Source organism: Dendropsophus ebraccatus, chromosome 4 (assembly GCF_027789765.1).
Source record: "Dendropsophus ebraccatus isolate aDenEbr1 chromosome 4, aDenEbr1.pat, whole genome shotgun sequence".
Taxonomy (NCBI): domain Eukaryota; kingdom Metazoa; phylum Chordata; class Amphibia; order Anura; family Hylidae; genus Dendropsophus; species Dendropsophus ebraccatus.
Window position 1 is genome coordinate 132,535,126 of NC_091457.1, and position 25,548 is coordinate 132,560,673.

A 25,548-nucleotide genomic window follows, 5' to 3' on the forward strand; every position below is an offset into this window, starting at 1 on the left:
TAGTCCTCATTGTGAGTTCATTTACTGCGCTGATCTCTGATTAACACACTCCTGGAAGCACCGTGGGAAAAGACGCACAACGTGCCCAGGTTCTCTAAGAAGAGGGGAAATTACCTGTACCATGTCTGCAGCTAATCTGTATGGTACAGGCAGCAGCCGGAAGCATCTCAGAACACATGCCTGCGTAGGCAGCCCTGCAGATCAATGGCCGTCCGTGTAATACATGAATGACACACGTCAATAAGGACGAGAAGCCTTCTAATCGTTTACTATGACATCTATATACTTCTATAAGTATTCTCACTAACACCGATATCGCCATAATTGCAACATTTAAGTCTTTTACCCTGGAACTCCATTTTGGGTACAAAAGTTGTGCCCCCTTTTGCGTTATTGTTACACCACAATCAGGACATGGGCAGACGATTATCATATTGAGACAAGCCAAAGTGTCGGTCATATTGAGGTCCACTAAATCTGGCCTCTGTTGTCAAATCTCGTTAGAAGAGAATAATAATTGTCATCTATGATGATAAATGTATGACCCTGCTGAGAACCCCAACGATCACTAGAACTGGGGCGATGAGATATTGTTCTGCTCAATAGGTAGCAGACTGACTGAGATAGCCAAGCACCACCATCTCCGACAGTCCATTAGTAGGCACGTGTGACTGCCCCTCCATTCAGAATGGGGGATTCAGGACCTCTTGTGTTCAGCGGGGGTCTACCTGTGAATTAGCTCTTAAGGGTTCACACAAAATACTGTTAGGCTACGTTCATATGTAGCAAAAGTGGCGGAACATGTTCATTCTTCAGCGCCGAGAGAGGAGGCGCGCAAGCCTCCTGTAGACTGTCATTATGACAGGGAGCCTGGCGGCATTGCCGCTGAATTCCGCCACTTTTGCCACACGTGAATGTAGCTTTATACTGAAAGTAGATGGTGAAGGCCTCTCGGTTAACTTACATTCACCATGCAGTGAAGTAGAGATAGACATGAGCTTTGGAGAATAATGATGACCCAAGTCAGAAGATAACCTTATACCTTCTTATTTTACAGCTGTGTTGGTGTGGAGGAAGATGAAGCTCCTGATATTGACATCTACCACTGTCCAAATTGTGAAAAGACCCACGGGAAGTCTACTTGTAAGTACTCATCACTTCTTTTGTCTGTCCACATTGCAAAAAATCTTTGTACTTAATAACATGTCATTTAGAATATGGACAGGAGAGGTAACAGTACATGCATGGTCACCGCATACGGATAGAAATTTCCTTACCTTGGCTTAACCCGTTCCCGCATCAGGGCGTAACTGTACGTCCTGATGCGGGAGAGGGCGTTCAGTGGGGGGGTCGCGAGGCGACCCTGCTCTGAACCGCCGCGATCCTGGGTGCCATGTGTAGCCCAGGACCGCGGCTATTATACTTTTATGTGCAGCTGTCAAAACTGACAACTGCATTTAAAAGTATTACTGGCCCCCTTTCCCTGGTGTCTAGTGGGGGATCTCCCACCCGCGGAGATGCCTTCTGCTTACTGAGCCGGGACTCAGCGTCGCTCCGACACTGATCTTGGCTCGGCATTTGATTCCTTTTTGTCTGCTGCAGACCAGAGTAATACAGCAATGATCTGATCGATCATTGCTGTATAAAGTATACCGCAGTGATCTCTATGGGAGAGAAAAGTTAAAAGTTAATGTACACAGTGAAAAAAAAAGTGTTTTTTTTTTTTTATAAAAAATCCTCTCCCCTAATAAAAGTCTGAATCACCGCCCTTTTCCCATTTTATAAATAAAAATAAATAAATAAACATATTTGGTATTGACGCGTGTGTACTCACCCAAACTATTAAATTATCACGTTCCTGATCTCACATGGCAAATGGCGTAAGCACAAAAACCCGCCAAAGTGCAAAATTGCGCATTTTTGTCACATCAAATCCAGAAAAATTGTAATAAAAATTGATCAAAAAGTCGCTTATACGCTAGTAAGGTACCAATAGAAAGAACACATCATGGTGCAAAAAAATGACACCTCACACAGCCCAATAGACCTGAGCATAAAAGTGCTATAAGCATGGTAATAGAGAAATTTTAAGGAACATTAATTTTTTCAAAAAAGGTTTTAGTTTTTTAAAAGCCATCAATAAATAAAAAAGCAATAAAATAAAAGTTACACAAGTTACATATCATTGTAATCGTAACAATTTGAGGAACATGCATAACAAGTCAGTTTTACACTAGGGCAAACGGTGTAAATGAAAACTCCCCCAAATTTTTTTTCAATTTCATCACACATTTAATTTTTTGCTGGTTTTGCAGCATACTTTATGCAAAAAATAAGCCGGCCATTGCAAAGTACAATTAGTGGTGCAAAAAATAAGGGCTCATGTGGGTCTGTAGGTGAAAAAATGCAAGCGCTATGGCCTTTTAAACATAATGAGGAAAAAACGAAAGTGCAAAAATGAAAAATTTGCCCGATCCTGAACAGGGCTGTGGAGTCTGAGTCGGAACTAGTTTTGGCAGGAGTCGGAGTTGGGAAAAAAGTACGGACTCCGACTCCAGCTTTTAAAAAAAATCTTAGAACAATTTAAAATTGACTTTTGATATGAATGTTATAGGTTTTGCTCATTAATATATATTATGAGCAACATTCTAACAGGACACTGGCCCTATTAAATGAGGGTGGTCAGGGAGATGTTGTCGGTCACTATTTGGCAGCTTGTTTCTGAGCTGGAAGAGTCCATTGTGTGGGGGAGATCTGTGCTGTTCTCTTCCATAGGCTCCATTCTATTCAGGCAGATTTCGCCATCCGCCCAAAAAAGAATTGACAAGTCAATACTTTGGGTGGACGACGGAATCCGCCAGACCATTGAATGGAGGCTATGGTACGGTCAGATGTTCAAACGGGAGCGTGCACGGAATCCACCGGAGCTTATCCGTACGCTTTCCGTAGTGTACAAGGGCCCTTAGAGGAAGCTGGGAGCAGATATGAGCTGTCCTGATCAGGTGGTCATACACCTTCATTGATTATTTTGTCTGCACTCCCCAAATGCACAGTAGTGTGAACAGCACATCAGGTTTGTAGTCTGTAACTTTGTAGGCACATGGACCTGCATAAAAACAGTAAGACAGAAAACAGTAGACTATTTTTAAACAAGATTGGTGGAAAAGATTCTTCTTTCCACTGCACTAAGGTAATAAAAATAAATTGTTCTGTACTACTAAGTAAATTTTGGTAAATTTTGCAATGCGTACTAAATAGAATAATCTCTGGATTATTTTGTGGCTTTGCATTCAGACCCTGGGTTGTCATGTCTGGCAGAATCTGAATACTTTGTCCTCCCGATATGTGGTGGAGCTGTTGCCGCACTCGACCAACCCTTGTAGTTTTTATTATGTGCAAGGTCGATGGCAGCGGTGGAGAGCCTCTCAATAACAATACCGTGTCTCTTCAGTAGATCGTATGTATCCTTTACAGTGCTCAGATTGCTTTCTTTGCTTTCTCCTCCCTTTTATATTTGGAATGAAAATCCAACAAGTTCTCCTATAGTCCAAGGACACCGTCTGCCTCTCCTGTAGACAAGATCTTAATATACTTGCGTTCAATTGATATTCTGTTCACTTGTGTCATCCAGCTGATTACAGGCTGGGTCAACGGAAATTAGTGAATGACAAGCAAGAGATGATTCATGTTATCTTACAGCCATATCTCCGTCTAGAAGGTCTCATGGGCTCATGTAGAATCATACAACTCACTTTAAGGGCACGTTCACACGTACCGGATCCGCAGCAGATTTCATCCAAATAACTGAACACAGCATCAAATCTGCACCATTAAATCTGCTGCGGATCTGCTGCAGATCTGCTGCGGATCCTGTATGTGTGAACGCACCCTAAAGGTTTTCATGAATTTGACAGTGTGGTGGGTCAACTTCTCATCTTCAGGTCTGTCCCCACCAATCCTGTTAATAACAGTCTTTGTACTTGAGAGAGAGTCTTACACTTGCTTCCTCAGTCTCAACCCTGTCACATGGCTGACCTTAAATTCCTTAAAGGGAGACCATTAGCTAAAAAAGTAAAATTGCTTACGTTGTTACATAGCTATATAAGCAGTGAGGCTATCCGTACATACATTTTAGTTGTCCGAGGCTGCTATCACCTAAACATATGCTTTTTATTACCACTCTAAAGTGTCATAGAGGCGTGTCCAGGGTACTGAAGTATCCTTGCCACGCCTCTATGACAGTTCAGAGCTGCAATAAAAATTATTTTTTATTTAGTGAGTGCAGCTTCGGATATCTACAATAATCCAGTATGGATAGTCTCACTACTCACATAGTAGCTACGTAGACGGTTTGGGGCAAATTTTCTATCTGACAGGTTCCCATTAAAGGCTGTTCACATTTCCGCTTCACTCTGTATGCATTGAGATTCCATAAAAAAACATTATAACTTAGATGTTCAACAGATGTAGAACAGACGTGACCCACTTGAGTATGTTTGGTCTGTTTTAGGCCGGTATATATTTTATTCTCAGGACACTAAAGCATGGTAGGTTACATGATAGGCAACGTCACAGAATACTGCAGTATAAGTTGGAATACATCTTTAAGGGTATCCCAAAGCGTGTCTTTGACATACAGCCGAAACGTGATTTGCACAGCCCCCCCATGACCCTGTTGATCAGCTGATCGCCTCTACTCTAGCTTCCAGAATCCCCAGGGATCAGCAGTTACTGTTGGGTGCAGCTTGGTTTGGTGTAGTACTTAGCTATAAGCCATTTTCAGTCTACTATAGTTTTTTTTTTCCTGGAACCTAAATGATAATTTTATCTTGAAGAACAGGTGACAAGCTGCCAGAGAAGCTCAGATAAAAATAATGAGCCATAGGCACGATGCACAATAGCCATATTTAACATTGCAATGGCTTGATATTAAGCTATTGCTTTGTCGCCTATTTTTTCGCTGCTTTTCTTTGTCATACTCTGTTTTGTCTGATGTTATTGTCTGAAACCCCCCGAATCACCTCTACTTGAAATGCATTGTTGGTTTCCATTGTGTTTCTCGCGTGTCGCTTTCTCCTTATGCATTTTTTGATCTGTTAATCTTTATGGTATTCTTGCTTTTCTGTTTGATCTATTGCTCCCTCTGTTTTCTTGCATTATCATGTTGCACAGAGGCCTGTTTCTAATGTGTTCTTTTATAGAACCTTTGTAAATAATGAGGATATTATAGTATATATCCTATCTTAAAGCCCTTGGCAAATCTTTGACTGAGGATTTAACCCATTTACTGCACATCAGAACACCATTAGTACAAGCAGGTCATATGAGAACAAGGCATTCAAGTAGAGAAATTCAAGCGGCACTCACAATAAATGATTCAACTTTATTGTCTCACAGACACATGGCAGGTCGCTGAGGAGCGCTCCCTCCCAGGCCATGACTGTTTCGCCCCCTCCTTGGCTTTCTGAAGGCCTTGAGAAAGGGGTAGGGTGCAATACGGTTGTGAGGTGGGAATGGTGTGCTTCTTGGACTTCTGCCATGAATTTGTGAGACAATAAAGTTGTATCTTTTATGGTGAGTGCCACTGGAATTTCTCGACTTGAATATATTGATGGACTATGTGTAGCTGAACACCACCAGAGGTGCTGAATTTCGGACATTACACCTGACAATTGTTTTGCTGAGCCTTGGGCAAGTAGTGCCGGGGATCTTGTGAACAATTTCATATGAGGACAAGAATTTTCCACTTTCGATGTAATATCTCTAGTATGGATTCTCATTGAGGAGATCCAACTGGTTAGGAGATCTTACAGGCAGGGCCGGGACAAAGAGTAGGCAGGGGTAGGCGATGGCCTAGGGCGCAAAACTACAGGGGGCGCAGTCTGGATGGGTAATTAATTTTCTTACCCATCCATCCTGTCCCCCACTCGCCCGCCAGCCCACCCTGCACTGTAACCAGGGCCGCAGTGACAGGAGTGCTGTAGGGGCCAGGTGACTCACAGAGAGGGGACGGTGCTGCTGGCTGTATACTGCATTGCTTAGTGAGAAGAACAGACTTTTACAGAGCTGTCCTTCTCACTAGGATGCAGTCTGGGGTCGTGCTCCCTCCCCTGTCAGCAGTCTGTAGGTCTCTCCGGCTCTCACCTCATGGCTTCAGTCTCCTGTCTGTGCAGGACAGGAGGGGGAGGGGCGGGAGAGCATAGTGCCGGTGAGGAGGACGACAGAGGAGCTGCAGGTGCTGGGAAGATAGAAGGAGATCCCTCATGAAATGTAAGTGCCTGCATGGGAATGTGTGTGTGAGAGTGAGTGAGTGAGTGTATGTGTGTGTATCCCTCCCAGTACTTGCTGGCAGTTGTAGTGTTGTCACAGGTTAGCTGTCAGCCTGTGACAACACTACAACTCCCAGCATGTACTGACAGCTTGCCTGTGACAACACTACAACTCCCAGCATGTACTGACAGCTAGCCTGTGACAACACTACAACTCCCAGCATGTACTGACAGCTAGCCTGTGACAACACTACAACTCCCAGCATGTACTGACAGCTAGCCTGTGACAACACTACAACTCCCAGCATGTACTGACTCCCAGGATCCCAGTGCATGCTGGGATTTGTAGTGTTGCCACAGGTTTGTAGTGTTGCCACAGGTTGCCAGTACATGCTGGGAGTTGTAGTGATGTCATAGGCTGTCAGTGCATGCAAGGAGTTGTAGTGTTGTCACAGGTTAGCTGTCAGCCTGTGACAACACTGCAACTCCCTGCATGTACTGACACAACACTCATCCATACCGGTACTACTACACCCCTTATCTGTACCTCCACTACTACACCCCTTATCTATACCTGAACTACTACACCCCTTATCCACAATACCTCCACTACTAAACCCTACCTAAATGGAGGCACAAAGAAGATCTCCTAAACTGTATGGGGGCACATATTTGGCAAACCAATTTATATGGGGTGCGTTGAGGGCTTGTCTACTACATGGGGGCACAGGGGGAGCACTGGCACAGTGGGAAGCAATACAGTTGCTGTCTCAAACCTTCCCCGCTGCTGTGTGATCCCGTGTCTTGCTAAAAAACATTTTTATCCCAGGGAGGTGGGTCTGTGACGATGTCTGTGCACGCCCTGCTCTCTGGCCACTGCTGTATCTTCAAGCTGCCACGTCCTCCAGAATAAGTGACAGCTGGAGGAGTGGAGACGACCTGAAGATGCAGCAGCCATAGAGCAGGGCGTGCACAGACATTGTCACAGACCCACCTCCCTGACACTCTCAACCTGTGATAAAAATGTTTTTTAGCAAGGCACCGGATCCCACTGCAGTGGTGAAGGCATGTACAGTATGTGTTGCAGTAAAATGATAGAATCAGTCGTTTGTTTTTCAACATGCTTGAAAGACAAACGACGCAACGATCAGCCGACATGAACGATGTCGGCTGATCGTTGCCTACTATTCCACAGGACGATTATCAGCCGAATATGGCCCGACAATCGTTCCTTGGAATAGGGCCTTTAGGGAAACTGACCGCCGATTCTGATAACGCTGGGTTCGGGGGGGGGGGGGGGGGGGGGCGCAATTTGCCTTCTCTGCCTAGGGCACCAAAACTCCTTGTCCCGGGCCTGCTTACAGGCAAGGCTCCATGGGGAAAAAAACTATGCAAACTAGCGATCCTCCAGAAGGCGTAAACTCTCTCTCTGGTGCCAATGATAGGTAGCTCACCTTCACCTATAAGTCAATATGCAGAAATGCAGAGATCTGTTTCGGGCTCTTGTCCTTCTTCAGTACAGAGCAGGGTAGCAATACCTGGCATGATATAAAAAATGCACAAGTATGCAATGGCATCAATACAAGTAAATTGGGAGTGACCTTGCCTGGGTGAATTGATGGCTCAGGAGAGAAGTCATGAAGAGCTAATAGCAGAGTCTGTATAGAGGTTGTTTGAGGGAGATCTCTCGCGTTCATTCACATCCTGGCGCTTTATCATCTAGCTGTTGTCTTCAGTCATGTAACTGCAGAAGTGTAATTTCCTGGAGGAGGATGAGGTCATCTGCTCATGGGCCAATTCCAGCTTATCCATCCTAGTTACCATTGTGTTTGGGTCCTCCTTTACTTTAGCGCCCTCGTCTTGCAGGTGAGCTGAATTTTGGAGGAAAAGGCAACAAACTCCAATTTACCTATGAATGATAGCAACATTTTTTAGATGCTCAACAAACAAACCCAAATCCGACAAGATAGTTTTTCCTAAAACTGGGGGAAGGGGGATCGGGGCTCCATCCTTATGAAGGGGTAAAGTAATTAACATTTAGAAGGGGACTACATATTTATATCAGCATACAAGTCATATACATTATATACAGCGACCCACTACGTCCTACTACTGTATCACAGTGGCAGCACTCCTCATAGACTGCATTGGAGAGGTAGGACTCGTACCAGTCAAGCGTTTGTTGAGAATAGCCCCTCCATGCATTTTCACATGGCTTTTAAAGCGATTATGGAAATAAAAAAACAATCTCTAAATGTCATTTCATGGGTGGACTTCATTCTGTCCCTGCTATGTGGCGGTAATCTCGGCTACTTTGGGCAGCACGGATTGGTGGTCAGACCATTTTGCACAGTTGTTGCTCGCGGTATGATTTTTATCTCTTGGTGAAATAACATTTTGCACTAAAGAGAAGCTGTTTCCTGAGGCAAGAAGTCAAGCAGCCCGGCTGGTTACATGAGTTATTTCACAGCCGGCCCTTTGTTATATACCACATTATGTTGTCAATGTAAAACATTATGTATATGTTTGAAATAAAACCTTATGCTCCAGTAAATCTACTTCGTAAAGGAACACTACTTTGTAAATGTTCTTGGTTTATTTAAAAAAAAATGTCTAGTTAATTTGTAAACCTGTGTCTCCATGGTTACAGACTACAAAACAATTTCTGTGTGCAGTCTGATACAGCAATCTTTTTTTTTTGGGGATATTATTTTTTAAGATATGCTTCTTTCATTACTTTTCAGGCTTATTTGCCACCTCTAACTCCTCATTCAAATGTTCAAACTTAAAGGAGAAGTCCGATTAAAATTTTTATTAAAGTATTGTATTGCACCTCAAAATTTATAAAAATCCCCAATATACACTTATTACTGGAAATGATTATGAAGTGCTTTTTTCCCTGCACTTACTACTGCATCAAGGTTTCACTTCCTGGATAAAATGGTGATGTCACTTCCTGGGTAAAATGGTGATGTCACGACCCAACTCCCAGAGCTGTGCGGGCTGTGACTGCTGGAGAGGATGATGGCAGGGGGACACTGAGGGACATGGCACTGGAGGGACACTGAGCATCCCTCTGCCATCATCCTCTCCATCAACCACAGCCTGCACAGCTCTGGGAGTTGGGTCGTGACATCACCATTTTATCTTGGAAGTGAAGCCTTGGTGCAGGAAAAAAAAGCACTTTATAAGCATTTCCTGTAATATGTGTATATTGGGGATTTGTATACGTTTTGAAAGGCAATACAATACTTTAATAAAAATTTTCATCAGACTTCTCCTTTAATATATGAGGTTAAGTTAACATGTGAGGTTACATCTTCCGATGGAAGTCTGTGGAAAGAGGGAGGGATGACCACCCTTCTCCCAACCTCGCACGGCAGAATAATAGTACTTATTCTCTTTACTAAAGCTACTGTTACAGCGGCTGGTACTTGCCGCAAGCTTCACAGTAGCTGTATATTATGATTCTGGGAACCATATCGGCACAATCATGCTTATTGGTTCCCTTTAAGGGCAAGTTCGCACATAGTGGATTCTCTGCGGATTTACAAAGCCTGCTACGGAAATGCTAAGGATTAGGGATGGTCCGAAACTGCCGAGGTTCGGGTTCGTACCGCCTATGGCTATGGCGGTATCCCAGTTTTCCAGGCGGTATCCCAGTTTTCCAGGCGCTCCTCTCGCTGTATCCACCCTCTCCACGGAGCGGGCAGACAGCGGGAATCATTACCGAGACTTCGGGTTCGTATGAACCCGAACCGAACTCTGTTCGGACCATCCCTACTAAGGATATTCACCACTGTGTGTAGGGTTGAAATCTTAGAGTCTGCAGCTAAATCCATAAAATCCACATGCACATCAGGACATTTGGAGTCCAATTAGTTGTTTCTGTGTAGTAGAGAGGTGGTTGTGTTCCCACTTTCCATAGCAGACGTCTCTTCCTTGACTAATATATTGGCATTTTCCATACGTTACCTTATTACACTAAATAGTACAGTGTCTGCACTTTTTGTTAAATCACTGTGATTTGTTTGTTTTTGAGTTTCCTGCTAATATATATATATTTCCCCTTGATTCACATTTATTTCATCGAGTTTGATGGCTCCTGTTAGAGCGGGCCCAGATTGATGGGTTTCGCCTAGTAGTGTGCGTGCCCCACGACTAAATTGCTTCTTAGCTGCCTGAACAAACTGACAGTCACCAGAGTTATTAATCACTGAGAAAGCCGCTCCTGCCTGTCCAGAAGGACGGTGTCCGACTATGGCGCATAGACCAGCCACAGAGAAAATGAATGCCTGTAATATTTTGGACAGTTTGGACAGCTAGTCGCTTTGCATCAAAGAGATCGATCATCCCTGAGGTCGTAGCCCTCTAGGCATATTATATGGTTAATTCTATGTTAATAGTTAATAGAGATATGCTATATACAATCAATACATGTTACTTTTGTGTGTATGGATTAATGCGCAAGAGGGATAGACATATCCAGCACCTCTGATATACTTTATTATCTGCTATAAACTCAGGTAGTAGAAGCATGCACAGGCTTTTTATGGTGCACCATCAGTAGAGAATGTGATCTCCGCAGTGTGTTTTATGGTGCACCATCAGCAGAGAATGTGATCTCTGCAGTGTGGTTTACGGTGCACCATCAGCGGAGAATGTGATCTCCACTGTGTGTTTTATGGTGCACCATCAGCGGAGAATGTGATCTCCACTGTGTGTTTTATGGTGCACCATCAGCGGAGAATGTGATCTCCACTGTGTGTTTTATGGTGCACCATCAGCAGAGAATGTGATCTCAGCAGTGGGGTTTATGGTGCACCATCAGCAGAGAATGTGATCTCAGCAGTGGGGTTTATGGTGCACCATCAGCAGAGAATGTGATCTCTGCAGTGTGTTTTATGGTGCACCATCAGCGCAGAATGTGATCTCCACTGTGTGTTTTATGGTGCACCATCAGCAGAAAATGTGATCTCAGCAGTGTGGTTTATGGTGCACCATCAGCAGAAAATGTGATCTCAGCAGTGTGGTTTATGGTGCACCATCAGCAGAGACTGTGATCTCAGCAGTGTGGTTTATGGTGCACCATCAGCAGAGACTGTGATCTCAGCAGTGTGGTTTATGGTGCACCATCAGCAGAAAATGTGATCTCAGCAGTGTGGTTTATGGTGCACCATCAGCAGAGAATGTGATCTCAGCAGTGTGGTTTATGGTGCACCATCAGCAGAGACTGTGATCTCAGCAGTGTGGTTTATGGTGCACCATCAGCAGAGACTGTGATCTCAGCAGTGTGGTTTATGGTGCACCATCAGCAGAGAATGTGATCTTCGCAGCACGTTTTATGGTGCACCATCAGCAGAAAATGTGATCTCAGCAGTGTGGTTTATGGTGCACCATCAGCAGAGAATGTGATCTCTGCAGTGTGGTTTATGGTGCACCATCAGCAGAGAATGTGATCTCTGCAGTGCCACCACACTCAACTTAGGATAGTTAGGATAGATCTTTATTATGAGATCAGTGGAGGTTCAACTTCTGCCACCCTTACCGAAGAGCTGACTGAAGGAGCCTGACTCATTTTGTGATGGAAAGAAGAACGTATGATACGACATGGAGAGAAAGGAGCTGTTGCACATCACACCTATGGCTGACACTAATGCCAATCAGCTACATTTAAAAACCAATGCCAGGATGTTGGTAAATAATTTGATCAAACCATATTGCCCCATGTACCATGTGCCAGTCTCCTGGTTCACATGGGTCCCTACACCATCTCCACACTCTGTCGGTTAGATGGTTTGGTGCTCACCAGGGGGCAATGGCCTCTCTGATCAGCTAATGGGTGGGGTGTTGGGATGTGCCATCCCCACTTCCCCAGATTTGTTAATAAAAACTTTTCTCTGCAAACTCTGGTGCACAGCCCTTTGAGTTTATTAAATATAGAATGCTAAACTAGTGAGGTAAAACAAACAGCAAGTGAGGTGGGGAAAAAAAAGAGTAATGAAAGGGAAAACTTACATAGTAAATCTGATTGTTGTCACATTTTAGCTCTGCTGGTCTATTTTGCAGAGAAGGCTCAGTTCATTGTGGTCAGCATTACTTAAAGGGACTGTACCATCAGGCCTGGGCTGAAGCACTAGAGGCGGGCTGACCCACCCCAAGTGTTAGGAAACCTCCGCCCCTCTATGACACTGCTCTATTAGAATCAATGGAGCTGTATCATAGAGCGGCGAGGGTTTCCTCCCACTGGGGGAGGGTCGGTCCGCCTCCAGTGCTTCAGCCTGGGCCTGGTGGTACATTCACTTTAAGGCCCCATGACATGGGCCAATCTGGAGGAGCAAGCAAGCACTGACCTGTCAGATCAGCGCTCGCTTGCTCCTCATTTCGTTTGCTGCTGGCAAGTGGATAAGAACATGGGGGCAGGTATTTGCGGGAGGGGAGATATTCCAGGGAGCCCATAAGAGATAGCGTCAGTTTGCTGCCACCGCTCCTAGAACTGAGTGGCACATTTGCTCTCCAGTCGCTCTTCATGGGACCCGCTGGGTATATAGTGGAGTACAGTGCTCATGTGGTCTTTATTTCCCTGTTCTTGATATTGTGGGAGGTCCAAGCACCCAGGCCCTCTGCAGTCAGACAGTTATCAGCCATCCTGATGATAAAGAAGGGGACTTCTAAAGACCCTATTCCAAGGAACGATTATCGTCCGTATTTGACCGTTGCGGCCGATAATCGTCCCGAGGAATAGAAGGCAACGATCAGCCGACATTGTTCACATCGGCTGATCATTGCGTTGTTTGTCTTTCAAACATGTTGAAAAACAAATGACCAGGATATGATGACCAGAAATGATCGGCCTGTGGAATAGGGGCTTTAGGGTGGGACAACCACTCATAAAACAAAGATAAACTAATCTATAGGAGTAATACGAGACAGCATAATGAATTGTCCCTTGACAGTGATATTTGACAAGTTGTGGGGAATATTAGGCAGTGAACCATCTGTTCTTGAAGTTGATGTTTTGGTCAAGAATTGTGATCTGAACAACCTTAAAAAAGGGCCATTGTGATAGCTAGAAGACTAGGTCAGAGCATCTCCAAAATGAAAGGTCGGTGCGGTGTCCCTGGTGTGTAGTGTTTGGTCTTTACCAATAGTAGCCCAAGAAATGCCAACTGGTGAACCATTGACTGTGCCATGGATGCCAAAGGCATACACACCAATAGGTGTGTATGGAGAGCAAAGCCTAGCCTATATGGTGATATCCCACAGTAGAGATACTGTAACACAAGTAGCTTATTTTTCCTAAGGCAAACCATTAGTTCCCAACCCTAACCTTATGTCAAATGTATACCTGCTGCAAAACTACCCAAAGTGTATGTTTACGTGGACAAAAACCACATGTATAAAATCTGGCTCCAAGTGTATTCAGTGCATTTGTGACACAGTTCTATGCCAGAAACCGCACTAAAATGCACAAAAACATACTGAATGTACAGCCAGGGGTGAAGTCCTGTCCCGCACTCGCATACATGTACGTCTCACGGTTAGCGCAGATCTCGGCCTCTTTTGACGTCTCCTTTATATTTGACGTCTCAATAATTTTAGTGCTCACTCTAAAGTCCTGGGACTTGATTTAGGAAAAGATAATTATGTCGTATTGGATTATAATAGGTAAAATTCAGCACAAAACAGGAGATGGGCGGCCACAGACTGCATTGCTGGGCACAATAGAGGGCCGTGCAGTTTATCTTGCTGATGCCTGTAATGGCTACAGTGTCTGTGTATTTCCATCCATAAAATAAAGATCCCCTTAGCATCATTGGTTATTATATTGATTTCAGGAGATGTGGCCGCCAGAATGACAATGGATGTGTGTGTCCTTACTAAGCTTCAGGTCTTTAGCTTTTATTCTTTTAAAACTAAAGCCATCTCATCTCCCAAATTTGTTCCTCTTTGGGTATTAGATCCAGGATGTCACACTTCTGTGTATACTATACAGCCACCATGAACGTCATCATTGTACTTGTATGGACGGAGCAAAGGCGCTGGTGTTCCATTCTCTTACTGGAAAATGAATATCCTTATAAAAGGATTATGTCAGTAATGCGTTTCTGTAATATAGCAGATGTTTTGTTGACCAAGAGGGCATGGTTTAATATAGAAATAACACAGAAACTAAGGGGTATAATAGGTTGCATATATTGATCTATAAAACATTAGTTTTATACAGAAAAATGTAACCGCAATGGCAAGACACTGACCCAATACAGATATGAAAATCACTAAAAGCAGCCCCTCCAACCGCTAAAAAAATCTACATAAAAATTAATGAGGCTCTTGGTTACCATTTGCAAATAGTGTAAACTACCCCAACACGATAAGGTGGCCCCATGCTGGGATGGACCCTACACTGTACTTTAGCCTCTCTAATACGCCTATACTCTGGGCATGCAGGATCCAGCTAATAATCTAATACTGGCAATTTGTTTTATAGGCTATGTTCACATGATGTTTTTTTTCTGTCTTCTTTTTCTCAAAATGACACCCATAATTTCTCATTTTGGGCGCCCATCATTACGATGACATCTGTTGGTCTTTTTCTAGTTCAGGCTTTTTTCGGTATGGTTATTTTTTGAAGGCCCATTGAACTTAGCAGTAAGGGGGTGAAAGGACGGTGAAAAAAATTAAAATAACGAATTGTCAATAATCTGATGTCTTTTCAAAAAACATCTATCATTCAATACACTATGGGGGACATTTACTATAATTGTTCCCCTGGCATACGCCTGCTGTTTTCCCCCCTCCCCCTTGCCTGATGAGTGGGCACGGGGTGTGGCAAGGTGGAGAGGAGGTGTGGCCTCCTCCCGCACCAAATTTGCAATGATTTAAACCTGGCAGAAATTAACCGATTGAAATAATATGAGGGTACGACACCACCATTTAAAAAAATATATATATAAGCAATGTTTTAACTACTCACTGACTGTGATCATATATATTCTCAGTATTAATCATTTGAGGTTTTCATCTTTTTGACGCACAGTATAGGATATTCGTCATGGCAAAAATCGTCAAACCTTATCTGTTGTTAATATCACTAAATATAGGGAAGACATATAATAGTTTTTTTCTTTTCCTCAGTGAAAAAGAAACGAAATTGGCACAAACATGACACGGGACAGGCTACAGACGTCAAACCGGTTCAGAATGGCAGTCAAGTCTTCATTAAAGAACTCCGGAGTCGAACCTTTCCAAGGTAAACAACGGAAATGCCAATGTGTCGTCATGTTATAATGGTTCTAAGCGTTGTTAAGGCCTTGGGCAGCCTTTGGGTCATTGTAGGATTACATGTTACAATGGTGGTACAGCCATAGGACACCACCCTCCTGGTCATTGTCTAATAAGCTGTGTGTGCGCGTTTAGATAAAGAGCAGATGTTACGGGGACTAGCCCTGCCCAACATCTCAATGAGGGATCAGTCACCAGCTTTGGAACTTTGAGAAGAAATGGAAAAAGTTTAGATATTTTTCTGCCAGCTGTTTATCCTCATGATCCCTTGAAATTGTCAAGTTTAGTTGCCACCCCAATTTTTTTTTTTTTTAGCTTCCAATTATTCTCTGCAGTTGGCCCGCCTAATGGAACCTGTGACTGACTTATTTCCTTAGGTGATTGTGCTATTTTATCAGCAGGTGTTGAAAGGTTTTCTGGTCATTCATTCTTTGGTGGTCTTGTACTGTTCCAAGATTTAGCTCAGTCGTTGCCATAAAATTAGTCAAATCAATGCTGGATATGCAATAACTAAACATGACGGCGCTGAACTTTTTTTTAGTTCAATGTATATTCAGAACGTGTGGGTGATACAAATGGCTTAAGAAAGTGCACAGACTTTATGTGAATAAACAGTCCTGATTATAGACTACAGACAATAATGCTTCCAGCTCTGGGACCTAAAGCCATTGGTGCACCTGTTTCAACCCAGTATTGTTGTTAATAGTAGTACTCACTGCAGGCTATTCCTACTCTCACTAATACATGCTCTTGTGACCTTGCGGCCGCTGTACTCTTACGATTGATTACACAAAGTACTCATGTACTAAAAGAACCTCAACACAAATCAACAAATAATTTCCCTTACCATTGTAAGAAGTTGGATGCCGTCCTGGGGAGTTCTGGAAAACATGGATACAGCCTTAGGCCATAGGCTGTATCCATGTTTTCCTGGCAGCCCGAGGGCTACATGCGACTTCTGCAGCCACGGAGAATCAAATCCAGAGTGTTTGGGTTTGCAGAAGGTTGACAACATTCAAAAGCAGTTTGACAATTCTGCTCGACAGTAGCAATTACACCTCAAAACGCGTTATTGTTTTGGACCCAATGAAAGTCTCATTCTTAAGTAATTCCAACCAGTTACTATTCGGGTAGTGCCACATGTAGCGTCTTTGCTGCAGTTTTTCCACTTTGAAAGTCGGTTTAGTAGCCGCTAAGTGGATATCATATAAAACAGTATCTACATGCTGAGGATTTATTGCAGATTTTCCCCCTTGACTTCATTGTGGAAGTTAAAGTCTGGAAGGTTTCGACTATTGAAGTCATAAGGGAACATCCATAAGTAAATCAACAGTGGATTTATAGCAGCAATTCCGCACTATTTGTTGCTTTGGATTTACAGCATGGATTAAAAAAAAAATCATTTAATTAAAAATCCTAAATTGGAGATTTTCTGCAACACAACCTGTTACATTCCTCTTCATTGCAGATTTTGATTCCTTTCTTCGAAGTCTGCACTAAAGTGGTAAATTGACAGCACACATATGTATATATTTGTGCTGTGAGTATCCAGATCACACAAGCAGTGCATACTTACAATCAGTGCTGCTGTGTGATTCGGCACTATCAGCTCCCTGCTGATACAGCTGGGGCGGAATGGGAACTCAGAGTCCCGGATCACACAGCAGTCCAGAAGGTATGTATACCCTGTTTGTGTGGTGTGGAAACTGACAGCATGTGTGTATGCATATCTGTGCTGTCAGTTTCCCTGCCCCATGCTTGGCCGTGTAAAAGGACCCTTACATTCAATTGACATTTCTGGAGTGGAGCACACTGCCATGCACTCTCCCCGATTGTACAGTATATCAACATGGCAGTAGGTCTCAGAAGTGGGACCTGGAACTGACAGTAAGGATCCTTTTACATTGTGGAAAATGGGGCTGTGCAAGGACGTAAATGAGCGACAATCAGCAAGATCAGAACTTATTTGTAGTGCATTTACATGGCAAGCTTTTGCCCGACAAATAAAACAACTGTTCTTGTCACAGAAAAATGTGTTGCAATGAAGTCAATGCAAAGAATGTCCGTTGTTCACACAGTGTATTGAACAACGGCCGTTGTCTGGTACGTTGGTGAAAATAATTGACATGTCAATTATTTCCGGCCATTGTGCATTGAAATCAATGCAATTTTCAGTGCAACAACCGCCGTTGTTTGACACTCACTACAACCAAACAACGCCTGTTGTTCATGCATTGTGAATGTAGCCTAAAGGCTTTTTCAGTGGCCATACCCTTACAACAGTTTCCAAAGAAGTGTGATGGCCTGAAGACTACCCACATATGCCATCCACTACAATGCCTATATGGACATTGAACAAGCAGTCACTTGAGTGTAGCTTTTCCTGCGATTCCAAGCTGTAATATCAGAGATCAGTACTAGAGAGCACAAGTCGGGCAGAAAATACCACAGATGTGTTGCGTTCCCAGGGATTGAGGACTATCTTACTGACTCGCACTTGTTTGGCATAAGGTTGGGTAATCAGGAGCAGCATGGAGGACGTTCCGACATCACTGTGGCCGTCCTGGGAATATGTCAGCTGCTCTATGACTTAGCGTTCGCTATCACAGCGCTGAGCCAGCTCACGACTCTTGAATACACACAATAAATATAATTTAGTTAGAATTGTTGAATGAGAGCAAATGGATTGCTCTCTAGGGTTTCTCCATGATTTACATTCCGCAGTCTATTACACTAAATCCGAGGAAAAGGCGGAATATCTATGAACCACATTCATGTCTGAACCGAAATAGAAATACGTAGAATCTGTAAGATCACCAAGTGAGATGCGTGGACAGGTTATGTATATTGTGATGTCTGTGCTGTATCATGCATTATGGCTTTCAATAATACTAGAATGGATACTGATCCCACTGAAGAGTGTCTGCTCTATGTTACCAGTATTTTCTCCTTCCCTTTAATCCTAGTTAGTCTCATACAGGTTAAAAAAATAAAATGTATATGAGGAAACCTCAGTGTGTCATGAGATCATTTATGCCCTTTCCCATCCTCGCTGTTTCTGGCTGCATTTTTTTGTTGTTGTTAAATTGTTTCCTGAATTTGAAAATGAAGCCACTTTCTATGTAGTCCTCATGGGAAATTGATAAGGAGAGAGTAAGACACAGTCAGGGCCCATTTACACAGAAAGATTATCTGACAGATTATCTGCCAAAGATTTGAAGCCAAAGCCAGGAATGGATTTAAAAAGAAGAGAAATCTCAGGCTTTCCTTCATGACCTGATCTCTTTCTGGCTTTGGCTTCGAATCTTTGGCAGATAATCTGACAGATAATCTTTCTGTGTAAATGGACCCTTAGATTACCCTGGCAACAGCTTATCCCTACCAGAACAAAAGGGCCAGGCGGCAAAAATTCGGACTCCAAGATGACATGCCTCCATGAAACTAGCTCCGAGCTGACACACCTCCATGACTTTGACTCCAAGCTGACACACCTCCATGGACCCGACTCCAAGCTGACACGCCACCATGAAATCGGCTTTAACCCCTTAAGGACCGGGCCTGAAATGGCCTTAAGGACCGGAGCAAATTTTATGAATTTGACCAGTGTCACTTTATTCATTAATAACTTCGGGATGCTTTTACCTATCCGGCTGATTCTGAGATTGTTTTCTCGTGACATATTGTACTTCACATTTCTTGTAAATTGGAGTCGATACTTATAACGAATCTTTATGAAAAAACCCAAAATAGCGTGAAAAATTGTGAAAAAATGCATTTTTCCAACTTTAAAACTTTTCTGCTTATACAGAAAGTGGTTATACCACATAAATTATATATTAAATAGCATTAGCAACATGTCTACTTTATGTTGGCGGCATTTATTAAACTATATTTCATTTTTTTTAGACAATAGGAAGCTTAAAACATTAGCAGCAAATTTCCAAATTTTCTGTAAAATTTCAAAATCAGATATTTTTAGGGAACTGTTCAGGTTTAAAGTGTATTTGAGGGGACTGTGTGTTAGAAAGCCCCACGAAGCACCCCATTTCAGAAACTGCACCCCCTAAACTCTGCAAAAGCACATCCAGAAAGTGTTTTAACCCTTTAGGGGAGTCACAGAAATAAAAGCGAAGTGTGTAAGGAATTTGAAAATTTTAATTTTCTGTGCAGAGATTTTATTGTAATCCAATATTTTTCATAATTATAAACCTATTACCAGAGAAATGCACCCCAATATTGATTGCCCCGTTTCTGCAGTTTATAGAAATACCCCATATGTGGCCCTATTGCGCTATTTGACGCAACCACAAGCCTCAGATATAAGGGAGCGCCTAGTGAATTTCAATGGCTCCGTTATTTTTGGTCATTTTTGACTGTACCACTTCAGGTTGGCAGAGGCTCTGGGGTGCCAAAACCTAAAAAACACCCCTAAAGGGACACCATTTAGAAAACTACACCCCTCAAGGAATGTAACAAGGGGTGCGGTGAGCATCTGGACCCCACAGGTGCTTCACAGATTTTCCAAACAATATGGCTTGAAAAAAGACTAAAGTATTTTTTACACTAAAATGTTGTTCTAGCCTTCAATTTTTCATTTTCACAAAGGGATAAAAGGAAAAAAAAAACACAAAACATGTAGCGCAGTTTCTCCCGAGTACGGAAATACCCCACATGTGGACATAAAGTGCCAAGCGGGCGCAGGACGAGCCTCCAAAGGGAAGGAGCGCCAATTGGCTTTTGGAAGCTGGATTTCACTGGAATGGATTTCAAGGGCCATGTCGCATTTACAGAGCCCTCGTGCTGCCAAGACACTGGAAACCCCCCACAAGTGACCCCATTCTGGAAACTACACCCCTCAAGGAATCTAACAAGGGGTGCAGTGAGCATATAGACCCCCACTGGTGACGGGCACAAATGTGGAAAAATGTGACGTGAAAGTGAAAATTTTCATTTTTTCACTTTCATGGCACAAATGTGCCCGTCATCCAGGGGTCCATATCCTCACTGCACCCCTTGTTAGATTCCTTCAGGGGTGTAGTTTCCAGAATGGGGTCACTTGTGGGGGGTTTACAGTGTTTTGGCAGCACAAGGGCTCTGTAAATGCGACATGGCGTTCATCATCCATTCTAGCCAAATCCAACCTCTAAAATCCAAATGGCGCTCCTTCCCTTCAGAGGCTTGCCCTGCACCCACATGGCGCTTTATGTCCACATGTGGGGTATTTACGGATTCGGGGGAAATTGCTCTACACATTTTGTGTTTTTTTTTCTCTTTTAACCCCTTGTGAAAATGATAAATTCAAGGCTAGACCAACATTATAGTGTAAAAAATTTAATATTTCATTTTCACGCCACATTGTTCCACATTTGTGCCCGTCACCAGTGGGGTCCATATGCTGACTACACCCCTTGTTACATTCCTTGAGGGGTGTAGTTTCCATAATGGGGTCACTTGTGGGGGGTTTAACTGTCTTGGCAACACAGGGGCCTTTTGAATGCAACATGGCCCCTCGAAATCCATTCCATCCAAATCCAGCCTTCAAAAACCAAATGGCGCACCTTCCCTTTGGAGGCTTACCCTGCACCCGCATGGCGCTTTATGTCCACATGTGGGGTATTTCCGTACTCAGGGGAAATTGCTCTACACATTGTGTTTTTTTTTTAACCCCTTGTGAAAATGAAAAAATCAAGACAAGATCAATGATTTAGAGTAAAAATTTAAAAAAAATTACACTAAATGTTGGTCTAGCCTTGATTTTTTTCCATTTCCACAAGGGGTTAAAAAAAGAAAATGAACACAAAACGTGTAGGGTAGTTTCCCCTGAGTACGAAAATACCCCACATGTGGACATAATTTGCCATATGGGCACAGGGCAAGTCACCAAAAGGACAGAGCGCCATTTAGAGGCTGGAATGGGGGATGGAGGCCATGTCGCAATTACAAAGCTCCTGTGCTGCCAGAACAGTAGAAACCCCCCACAAGTGACCCAATTCTGGAAACTACACCCCATAAGGAATCTAACAAGGGGTGCAGTGAGCATATGGACCCCACTAGTGATGGGCACATGTGTAGAACATGTGCCGTGAAAATAAAAAATACAATTTTTTTCATTTTCACGTCCCAAATGTGGCCGTCACCAGGGGGCCATATACCCACTGCCCCACTTGTTAGATTCCTTATGGGGTGTAGTTTCCAGAATGGGGTCACTTGTGGGGGGTTTCTACTGTCCTGGCCGCACAGAGGCTTTGTAATTGCATCATGGCATCCTCTAATGGGAATGGCGGCCATACCTACTTAGCTGTGGAAAAGGGACAATTCTAATTTATTTGGGGGTATTAGGCCAATTATTAGTTTATAAGGTTGAAAATGACAGGTGTCCATCAAATTCAACCTGTGTTGATCCAGAGGAAGGCAAAAAACCCTCGTAAGGCAGACGACAGTAGCCTCATCACAGGGGAAAAATTCCTTCCCGACTCCATAATGGCGATCAGAATAATCCCTGGATCAACGTGACCCCTGAAATAGGAATAAGGGACAGAATTTAGATAATGTAGAACCCCAATGACGTGTGGTACGCCTTGGAGCGATCCAGTATGCAGAGGCCAGTGGGATCAGGACAGGTGTCACACTGGAAAATGGTGTCCTTCCTGATCCCCCTGTTACTCCACACTCTGCACTTCTTCTGGGGTCTCCCTTTCTCCAGTGTGGGGGACGTCACCTGGAAAATGTTGTCGTGGTGCGATACGGGGTCCCACATATCCAGAAGCGCTGGGTCCACTCCATGGCTGCTAAATATTAGGGCTCTATTACTACTTCTGATATGTTCGGATCGTGCCGCAAACTACAGTAGCTCAGGCATCGAGGGACCAGAAGAGGGGGTGCTGGTATAAAAGTTATCCCCGTACAGGTGGTGACCTTTATCCAGCAGTGGGAAGATCAGTTCCCGGACGATCTTCCCACTTGTTGGGGGGGGGGGAGTGGGCATCTGGGGGCTGGATTCGAGTGTCCCTTCCTACATACACTCTAAGGGTACGTGCACACTGCGGAATCGCGAAGGATAACCCTTTGTGCATTCCGCAGTTGGCACCCGCCGGCGGACTGATGCAGGCGCACGTCTCCGTCCGTGTCGTAGACTCCATTCTATGCACGGGCGGATTCCGCTCTGCGTCCAACGTGTTGATGGAATGACGGATGATGGAATCCGCCTGTGCATAACATGGAGTCTATGACACGGGCGGAGACGCGCCCCTGCATCAGTCCGCCGGCGGGTGCCAGCTGCGGAATGCACAAAGGGTTATCCTTCGCCATTCCGCAGTGTGCACGTACCCTAAATCTGTAAGTGTACCCTGAGGTACTCTCACAGAGTTTGTAGAATTTCACACCATACCGTGATCTCTTATTGGGACGGTACTGGCAGAAAAGACGTGTCTGGGGGGCAGCGTACGCTACGCTACTCCCAGACACGTCACTGGATGATGAGGAGGATGAGGATGAATGGAGGAACAAAGGACCCCCCATTCATCCTCACTGGCTGTTTCGGTGTCGGAGGCAATAATAACGTATGCGTCCGATACCGAAAACACCCTGGGGGCCATCTTTATATGGGGATTGGTATATAGGGTATGTAGTGGTGTAGTGTAAAACTTTATTCAATGTAGTGTGGTGTAATGTAGTGTTTTTTTACGTGTTTTTTACAGTAAGTATACAAAAAAAAACCTACGCCAAAAATGGTGTTGCTGATAAATGCCGCACTTATGTTCGGCACTTATCAGCAGACCGTGGCAGTAGAATATAGAAAAAAAACACCCTACGCCAAAAAGGAGGAGTTGCTGATTAGCAGCGCACTTTCGTGCGATGCTGATCAACACTCAGCGGCGATAGGGTGCGGAAAATAGAAAAAAAAAAAATTGGGAAAAAATTTTTTTTTTTTTACTACATTCTGAACATCCCTGTAGTGGCTGATACGTGTATTACGCTTATCAGCCGCTAGGGGGCAGCAGAGCACAAGATCCGAAAATAGACGACGCTGGAGCCGGAAAAATACGAAAAAAGACGACGCTGGAGCCGGAAAAAGCCGATCGGGACTCACGGAAGAAGCCGAAGTCCCGACAAGATGAAGAGGACGCCGGGAACCCGGAAGACGCCGATCAGGACCCCGGGACAGGTGAGTAATGTACAAATACCTGCTCTGGACCCCTCAGCTACCTAGCTGAGGGGTCCGGAGCAGGTATTTATTACTTGTGGGGACTTTGATCGCCGGGAACGGCCGGCCGGCTGGCTGGCCGTTCACGGCGATCGGGACGGTGGTACCGTGACCACCATTACTTTTTACAGTAATGGCGGTCGGTGCCGTCCTCGGACAGCACCGACCGCCATTTTTTTCCGGGTCATCGGGCCACCGATGGCCCGGAAAGGTTCCCATCGCCGCTATGGGCTTATCAGCCAATAGCGGCGATCGTCGGCATGGGGGGGGTTAACAACCCTCCATGCCGACAGGGAGAGATGGCCTGCTATGTATTATAGCGGGCTATCTCCCCCGATCGGGACCCGGCTGGCCGCGGCGCCCGTTTAAAGGGCGGACGTACCGGTACGTCATGGGTCCTTAAGTGACAGTGATCCATGACGTGCCGGTACGTCATGGGTCCTTAAGAGGTTAAGCTGACACGCCAACATGAAATCGGCTTTAAGCTGACACGCCAACATGAAATTGGCTTTAAGCTTACTTGCCTCCATGACACTCGGCTCTAAGCTGACACGCCTCCATGGACCCGACTCCAAGCTGGCACGCCTTCATGACATCGGCTCTAAGCTAAAAATAGAAAAATACTATAGCACTCCTCTTCTTAGACTTGCCAGTCTTAATAAGTAAGTATATAACAAATTAGTACGAGATGCAATAGTTACCAACCCTAGTGTCCAAATAGGGCAAAAAACAGTCCAAAGTGCAGCAAAGGTAACAGCATCTCACAAGGCGGATAAGATAAAAAAGTAGTTTATTCCAGCATGGCACCAATACTAGTATTGGTGCCATGCTGGAATAAACAACTACTTTTTTATCTTATCCGCCTTGTGAGATGCTGTTACCTTTGCTGCACTTTGATCGGCTTTAAGCTGACACGCCTCCATTACATCAGCTCTAAGCTGACACTCCTCCATTACATCAGCTCTAAGATGACACGCCTCCATTACATTGGCTTTAAGCTGACACGCCTCCATTACATCAGCTCTAAGCTGACACGCCTCCATTACATTGGCTCTAAGCTGACACGCCTCCATTACATCAGCTCTAAGCTGACACACCTCCATTACATTGGCTTTAAGCTGACACTCCTCCATTACATCAGCTCTAAGCTGACACGCCTCCATTACATTGGCTCTAAGCTGACACGCCTCCATTACATCAGCTCTAAGCTGACACGCCTCCATGACACCAGCTCAGAGGTAACACGATTCCATGACACCAGCTGTAAGCATGATATAGAACTGATATATTCCCTAAATAAAAGTAGCTCATTTTGTTACATGCCTATTTTCATGGCAGTATTTGAACCTCCAATATTCTGACCTAGCTGACTATCCTTAGGACAGGCCATCAATATCAGATTGGTTTTGGTATAACTACTGACATATTAATAGAGGTGCACAAAAATGTGCAACTTTTCTTCTTTCTTTGCGGTACTTCCGCCTCTACTGTAATGTTTCCACTGTTCTACTACTTTCTGTACCTGTTCCGGTACTCTCTATGCCCTTTCTTCTTACTCACGTGCAACTTGTGAAAAAGTCAGATGAAAGTGCATAGCACGTTCAAGTTCAGACTGCACCCAGTTTGTTGGATGGCGGCACATAGGTCTATATAGGAGCTGTACACTTTAAGTGGATCGCTATTTTTACATAAAAACTGCTTCATTCTTTATTTTAAAGGAGAACTCCATCCAAATCTAAAATCCAGGGCAAGCAGGAAGAGGTGGGGACATAATAAAAAAGGGATACTTAA

General features: G+C 44.1%; 1 protein-coding gene across 10 annotated transcripts in view; it reads left to right on the forward strand.

Annotated features, from left to right (window-relative positions):
• Window positions 1–25,548, forward strand: part of PHF2 (PHD finger protein 2) — a 190,816-nt gene that overhangs the window by 97,654 nt on the left and 67,614 nt on the right. For all 10 annotated transcript variants that reach the window (XR_011362652.1, XR_011362651.1, XM_069967058.1 and 7 more), the window contains exons 2-3: window positions 1,058–1,143; window positions 15,408–15,522. Coding sequence is in view for 8 of the 10 variants with exons in the window: in XM_069967058.1 (XP_069823159.1) it covers window positions 1,058–1,143; window positions 15,408–15,522 (201 nt within the window). In the remaining 2 variants the exon portion in view is untranslated. The remainder of the gene's footprint in view (window positions 1–1,057; window positions 1,144–15,407; window positions 15,523–25,548) is intronic.